Source organism: Adiantum capillus-veneris, chromosome 16, assembly GCF_014529385.1.
Source record: "Adiantum capillus-veneris isolate H3 chromosome 16, ASM1452938v2, whole genome shotgun sequence".
NCBI classification, from domain to species: Eukaryota; Viridiplantae; Streptophyta; class Polypodiopsida; order Polypodiales; family Pteridaceae; genus Adiantum; species Adiantum capillus-veneris.
The window spans coordinates 154547636-154555572 of NC_140946.1; the positions used below are offsets into that span (position 1 = coordinate 154547636).

A 7937-nucleotide genomic window follows, 5' to 3' on the forward strand; every position below is an offset into this window, starting at 1 on the left:
GTGTGTTGGCGAGTACTCCCTCCATGTGAGGACTCCCACTGAAAGCCATGAATCCTTGGTAGACTGTGCTCTGGGCTCTCATGTGTCTCTGTCAGGAGAATAACGTCTCGTCCTCTCATCACCTCCTCAAGCCTTTCTAGATGTGTCCATAGATCCCCATTGCAGTTCCAAACCGCAATGTGGATCTCCTCATGTGTCTCATAGACCGCAAGTCCCTATGCGATGGTCTTGCCATCCCATCGATGTTGACCCTACCATGTCGCTATACCACCTTCTTCCCTTCTTTGCGAGTTTTTTTGACTCTAGGCATGCATGCACGGCGGTGGTCTTATTGTATCTTTGTGAGATTGTCGTCAAGGTAAATAGGAGGGCCCTCTAGATCTCTCAAGATGGCCCTCTTTCGGATGAATGAGGTTTGAGACTCCTCGGAGGCGAATTGGAGGATTAGGGTTGTTTTCTATAAGTCTTTTCCGACTCTTCAAGCTTTGGAGAAGGATAGCTCCTCTTCTTCCTTATACCCGAGTTTCATGCATAAGGCTTTCTCCATCGCTCTCGGGTGTATCCCTCCGCTTCTTTGATACCAGTCACTCGTTGAGCCGGCAGGCTTGTCGCATCTTCTCCTTCTCAACGGTTTTATGTATAATGAGTGCCTCATCTTTTTGGGCTCTCGCTCTCACCTCTTTTTTTATATTCTTCTTGACTACTTCGGCCTATCCTTCCTTGGTGGCCTCCAATTTGTCGTCGATGCTTGCCATGAGAGCTTTGGTGATCTCCTCCTTGAGGGATTCCTTGGCTTTTGCTTTGATCTTTCCTTCTTTGGGGGGGCGGGGGCGGGAGGATGCAATAGAAGCACGGAGGAGTTCGATTTGCTCCTTCAACTCTTCCTTTTCTTTCTTCCATTCTTCTTTCTCATTCTCTCTCTCCTCTTCCCACTTCTCCTTCTCAATCTTCCATAAATTACGCTTCCTTGGTCAACGCTTCGACCTCTTTCGATATCCGGTTGATGATGACGTTGAGGGTGTTTGTAATGTAGGACACCGCCTTATCTTCAAGTTTGACCACCTCCTCCTTCACAATGTTCTTTGGCATCAATGTTGTAGTCTCATTGAGAGTGAGAGGGAGAGAGAGAGTATTAGAACACCCATTTGCATAATCTATATCTATATTTGTATCTACTAACGTAATAACAATCTGCCATCTGAAGGCTAAAGTCCAAGACAAAAACAAACCCCTTTGCACGCGATAAAGAGGGAGAGAGGGGGAGAGACGAGGCAGCACTGAGTGCTTTTTGCACCTCCAGGCACACAGAGAACAGACAAAGAAAGAGCGCAAGAGAGAGGCGGCCCCACTAGTATTTTTAAAAAGCGTGTAATTTCCAGCGCAGTGTACAGCGTATTTGGTTCGGTGACTGATTTTGGCTGAGCTGGCAGAAGACCCCCTGTTCAAAAAATTGTCCTCTGTCCGTTTTGCACAGCGTATCAGAAAGTGCAGCCACGTCTGCCCGCCTTACCTTGGCCTAAGGTTCAAGAGGCTGGGTTGGCTGGGCAGTGCAGTGGCAACCAAGGGTCCGGCAGGTCAGACAGCAACCAAAGGCCTGAGACGTGATGGAGCAGCAGACGAATTGTGCAGTGGGGGGATGACGAGCAGGCAGCGAGCAGTGGGGGCAACCAAGGGTCGGGTGCTGAGACGCGTTGGAGCAGCAGACAAGCCCGGGGGCGGGGGCGGGGCGGGGGGGTTGCAGCGACCAGAGAGAGAGAGTCCTTGTTTCCATCTCCAAGATTGGCCGAAGGGGGTTTCTGGATCAAGCAGCTAGAACATCGAGTCGAACACGGAGTGCATTGTGGGGTCAGATGGTTTTATAGGTGTGGGCGCATTACAAAAACTTCCAAAGCTTGAACCTGCAAAAAGTCTTACCTAGTTGATATGTAAATCATGTGCTGCATCTTTCAACTGAATTACTTGCCATCAGAACATATGGAATGCGTTTCAGTTTCACTCTGGCAGGGGTCTTCCCCCTCCACTCTTATGAGAGGATCAAATTCTCAGCTTAGATGCGACCGCATTGCCAGCGTTTCTTGTCGATTTCAGGAGGATGCCACAGAATCGTACTGCTCAAATTGTGACACATGGCACTCAAATGAAGCTGCAGACCTTTTGGACTGGATGGTGAAGGTACCGGACGTCAATGATATAATGTCGATCGTGCAGAAGTGCAGGAAAGAGAAGGATTTATCTCGAGCTAAGCGAGTACACTTGCAGATGTGTGATCATGGTCTAGAAGCCCAGAATGTGCTTGCAAACCATCTGGTAACTATGTTTGTTTGTTGTGGAGACATGCCTCTTGCTCAGCAAGCATTTCAAAGACTTGATGAGCGGACTGAGATTGCTTGGACTTCCATGATACAAGGGTTCTATGAGCGTGAAGAGTTTCTTCTCATTTTGGAACTGTTTGAAGCAATGCAAGTGAATTGTGTGCATCCGAGTTCCTTCACCCTTGTGACTCTGTTGAAATCTTGTACCAAACTGAGAAAATCTGACAAAGGCAAGAAAATACATGCAGAGATTATTCAACAAGGATTTGAGACAGTGTCTTTTGTTGGCAATTCTTTGGTGGACATGTATGCCAAATGCGGATTACCCATGGAAGCACGAGATGTCTTTGATGAGTTGCGTGATCCAGACATAGTATCATGGACTGCACTTATTAGTGGGTATTCAGAACAGGGCCTTGAGGAGGAAGCACTGAGTTTTCTGGAAGAAATGAAGGGGAAGGGATTTTTCCCAAGTGCCATTACACTGTTTTGTGGCTTGAAAGCTTGTGGCAGCATAGGAGCGTTGCAAAATGGGCAAGAAATACACACAGACATTGTGTATGCAGGATTGGAAAACAACCTTTCTGTGGGAAACACATTGTTAGACATGTATGCAAAGTGTGGTTCTATGCATGAAGCACAAAGAGTCTTTGACCAACTTCCAACCAACGATGTAGTGTCCTGGACTGCACTGCTTTTGGGTTACAGTGAGCTTGAATTTGGCAATGAGGCATTGGAATGCTTTGAACAAATGAAGGTGGAGGGTGTGTTTCCTGATGCAATAGCTTTTGTTTCAGGTTTAAAAGCATGCAATGGACTGGGTGATACACGTAGGGGCCAACTGATACACATGGAGGTTGCTGAAGAGGGGTTTGAAAGTAGCTATCTTGTTGGAAGCGCCCTGGTCGATATGTATGCTAAGTTTGGCTTACTGGCGGAGGCACATGATGTCCTCCGTGCTATGCCAGTCCGAGACAGCGTTCCGTGGAATGCTCTAATTGGTGGCTATGGTGAACAGGGTCGTGGTGCACAGGCACTTTCATGCGTGCAAGCAATGCAACATGAAGGTTGTTCTCTGAATCCTATCACATTCGTGTGTAGCTTGAAAGGATGTGGCATGGTATCCGACAGTGAGAATGGCCAAAGGTTACACGACAAAGTGATTAAGCATGGAATTGAAAGGAACTCGTATGTGAGCAATGCACTAATTTATATGTACACCAGATGCCGCATGTTTATTGAGGCAGAAAATCTTTTTAACAGTCTAGTGGTCAGAGATACGATCTCATGCAACACAATGATTGCAGGCTATGCTGACCATGGTTATGGCGAGAAAGCTCTTGCTTGCTGGCAGCAGATGCAATCAGAGGGTGTGACAGCTAATGCCATCACTTTGGTCTGTGGTTTACAAACTTGCGCTATTCTGGAAAATGTGAAGAAGGGCCGGGAATTTCACACCAACATTGTCAAAAAGGGATTTCAAGGAGAGAGTATTGTTGGAAACGCAATAGTGGATATGTATGTCAAATGTGGTTCCCTCACAGAGGCTTGCAAAGTGTTCGAGAGTTTGCTCATCAGAGATGTGGCATTATGGAACACACTAATCTTCGGTCATGTGGAACATGGTTTGGGAGGTGAAGCAATGAAGTATTTAGAGAGAATGCAGCAAGAGGATGTATGTATGGATGAGATTACATATGTAGGCAGTTTGAAAGCTGTTATTGACTTGGGAGCTTTGAATGAAGGACTAAAGCTGCATGCACAAATTGTGAACGATAATTTGGAGACCAACCTGATGATTGGAAACACATTGATAGACATGTATGCTAAACTTGGCATGCTTGCAGAAGGACAGGATGTGTTTGACACGCTGCCTGGTCGGGATGTCATTTCTTGGAGTGCCCTTGTCTCAGGATATGTTGAGCACAATCTCTATGATACTGCTTTGGCCTGCCTAGAAAACCTGGAATGTGAGGAGTTGTCCCCGACTGCTCTCTTACTGGTTCGTATGTTGAATGCCTGTGGAGGTCTTAAAGCTATCTTCAAGGGCCAGGACATCAATAGACAAATAATTATCTTTGGACTAGAAAAGGAGTCTTTTATTGGCTCTGCCCTTGTGGATATGTATGCCAAATGTGGCTGGCTTTTGGAGGCTGAAAAGACTTTCACAATGCTCTCTGAGCAAGATGCTGCGGCATGGACTGGATTGATTGCAGGGTATAGTGAGCATGGATCTGTAATACAGACCCTGCAATACCTGGACCGTATGGAACAAGCAGGCTTTACTCCAGATGCTGTTTGTTTTCTTTGCTCGGTAAAAGCTTGTGTACGCATAGGAGCCCAGGATAAGGGCCAAGAATTGCACGCACAAATTATCAGAGAAGGGCTGGAAATAAATCCATATGTTGGAAACAGTTTGGTTGACATGTATGCGAAGTTTGGCCTCATTGTAGAGGCACAGGATGTTTTTGATGAATTGGAAACTCGGGATGTGATTTCTTGGTCTTCATTGATTGTCGGTTATGCTGATTGTGGACTTATTGAGACAGCTTTCCAATGTTTGGAGCAGATGCAAGTTAAGGGGGTAACTCCAAATGAGGTTGCTTGGAATGCAGTCATGTTGGCACTTTCTGAAACACAAGACAATGAGGATGCATTGTCAATTTATGCACAGATGCTAGAGCGAGGCATACTGCCTGACTTTGGAACATATGTAAGCATTTTCAGGGCTTGCGGTAACAGTGCAGCTTTAAAGGCTGGTCAAAGATTTCATTCTCAAGTCTGCAATTTGCATACCATTGATGGTAATGGTCTAATCATGACAACGGCACTCATTGACATGTATGGAAAATGTGGGAGCATGGTTGATGCGCAACAGGCTTTTGATGCCGACCCTTCTGGAGATATTGTCAAATGGAACACTCTGATGAGTGGTTATGCACGCCAAGAGAAAAGAAAAATTGTCTTTACTCTGTGGAAACATATGAGGAAGATGGGTTTACAAAGTGAGGTCACATATCTTAGTATTCTTTCTTTATGCAGCCATGCTGGCCTTGTTGTTAAGGGACAGATCTTGTTTGAAACCATGAACCAGGAATATGAAAACGCAGTTATTTTTAAGCACTGCAACTGCATGGTTGATCTTATGGGTAGAGCAGGTCAACTTGAGGAAGCTGTACATATCTTGGACATGATGCCTGCACACCCCGATAGGGTCGCATGGGGTACTGTGTTGGGTGCTTGTCGAAATTGGGGCAACACGCAGTTGAGTGTACAAGCGTTTGATAATTTGTCTGGCTTGGAAGAGTACGAGTCTTCCGTGCTCACCTTGATGTCAAACATCTATGCAGATTCTCTTTTTTCAAAAGAAACTGAAAACAATGGAGCAAATGAAAAACAGTTTTACTTGAAAGGGATAGGGTAAATAGAAGGCACGTTGAGGCTCACAGCATCCATTGTTAACAACTTGCTGCAATCATTGGTGTTCACCAGAAAAGATTTGCTGTCTCCAATTGTTTGGGCAGGTTTGTCTGAAGGACTCTCTTTGGTTTACAAAGGTATAATTTTGTGTGACAGGAAATTACAGCAACTTCTGCAAACGTCTTATTGGCTGCCCTACAACCAAATATACTGTGGTTCATGCTGCGTGCCCAACCCATGCTTATAATCTGGGAGGGCACATGTATGATATGTATTATAGTGTAACAAATGATGTAAAGCGTAGGCAATTGTGCAAATAATCTACAAATTCATTTTATGAGGACAATAGGCACACGGTTGATTGATCACCATTCTTAGCAGAATATATTGTATGTAAGGGTATGTGTCAGTCATGCTACTTACATCCTCAAATTTGTCTTTTTTTGGCAAGGAAAGATCCTTCCATTAGTGCCCAATCGTCTACAAACTGCCCCTACTAGAGAGGGCTACATCAAAATGTGGGGGGAGTCTCCCAAAAAAAAAAAATGTACAATGAGGACTCCTTGAGAGCATGGATCAGCTCCGGCTAAATGTCTCATACAGTCTCAGCTGGAGGAACGGATTGAACCTCGAAGATGCGGAAGCATCGGGCTCTCCAAACGAAACAAAGTGTCAAGTTGCAGATGAGCTCCCAACAACTCTCTCAGGAAGCCCCAATCAACTCTATCATAGACCTTCTCAAAGTCGAGGAGCACCACAAGATCCTCTCCTCGGAAATGAGCGAGAGTAGTCGCCTCCCATGCTTCCAGAAGGTGAAAATGTTGTCAAGCATGCTATGCACGTTGACAAAACCCGTCTGTGTCTCATGTATGATGTTCTCCAGTAGCGTCTAAATTCTCAAACTCAAAGCCTTAGCTAGAATTTTGTAGATTGCGTTGAGAATAGTGATGGACCGCCACTGTCGAATCTCATCCAAAGTGCCCCCCTCCTTGAGGATAAGATAGATCAAGTGGAAATGAAAAACCAATTGCTGTGTCTAAGGCATCTGTTCCTCTGGTTACCGAAAAAGAACATGTATCCTGAAACAAGCTGCCTCAAGGTCAGGAGATAGGTCACTAAGGAAACGAGTGAAGTTGTAGCCTAAGAAGTCCCATCGTCTGCGAACGTCAATGCTAGTCAACCCTTGAGGGAGTGACTAAAAGAGGAAGCCTGCACCACAAGTGGCATCCTCAAGTAGGATTGTCTCTCGAGCTAGTCAACTTGTAGCAAAAGCACTAGCCATGAGATCTCCGAGCTACTGAGGAGTGCCTTGGCCCTTGAGCCAGTGGTGGGGTATGAGATGGGCCAGGAGACGAGGCTACAAGATGAGTAGGGAGATGGGAGGGGCGAGAAAAGAGGGTGGGGGAGAGGGAGGTGAGCATAGGATGATGAAAACGACAGCAGGGGGAGGGGGAACTAGTGGTGGTGAGGATGAAGTGGATGGAGTGTCCTCTTGGACATCTTGTTGTAGAGGATCGAAACAGATCCCTGTATGAACCCAATGCTACTGGCTAGTCGGAATCTGCCCACCATAGAGGGCTGTGGGGTGTGTCTGTCCCTTGCGGAAACGACCGTGCACCTGCTGCCATCCATCAGCTGACTGGGCACCAGTCTCTGAGTAGGTGCCAGCCTGTGCACCTTGAGTCTTTGTCTGCTATGTCCGGCCTGCCTTGGTAGACTTAGTTTGTGGTGCAGGTTAAGTTCTCTTACGTAATTAGGCCTTCGCAAGATGGTCCATCTATCTGCATATGAAGCACTGGTTCGGGAGTCTTGAATACTCCATTCTCTCATGGAACCATCCACCACTCACCCTAGGCAGTAGGACTACCTTTGAAAGAGCGTGGGTGTCCCAAACCAAAACGCATATTACAGGTATACCTGCTGCCTTGGCAACGACTGAAGCTGTCGTACACCGGGTCTCCAAGATTGTGCCAATCTCGGAACCAATCCAGAATAACAGGGGGAGGTACTCTCTCGTCAAAATGCGGAAGTAGACCGAAATAGACAAATTTGCTTCCTCGACAATAACATTAGAAACTTGCTCGAAACCATGGCACCTCTGTTGAAAATGAGCCTTGACTGCCCAAATGGCCAGCAGGCTCATCAAAATGACCTTGGATGCCATCTCAGGAGACTCAAAGTCGATATGGTAGGAGCCACACCCGA

At 46.2% G+C, this 7937-nt stretch overlaps 1 protein-coding gene across 1 annotated transcript; it reads left to right on the forward strand.

Annotated features, from left to right (window-relative positions):
* The first annotated feature begins 1267 nt into the window (after positions 1 to 1267).
* On the forward strand, positions 1268 to 6583 carry LOC147440097 (pentatricopeptide repeat-containing protein At3g09040, mitochondrial-like). The gene has a single exon (XM_086483852.1). It carries the CDS (start codon positions 1933 to 1935, stop codon positions 5734 to 5736), a length of 3804 nt encoding a protein of 1267 aa, XP_086339978.1. The 5' UTR covers positions 1268 to 1932; the 3' UTR covers positions 5737 to 6583.
* Positions 6584 to 7937: the final 1354 nt, after the last annotated feature.

Bases quoted from the DNA above. Each gene is read 5' to 3' on its own strand.
- LOC147440097 (XM_086483852.1), top strand. From the start codon at position 1,933: ATGTGCTGCATCTTTCAACTGAATTACTTGCCATCAGAACATATGGAA.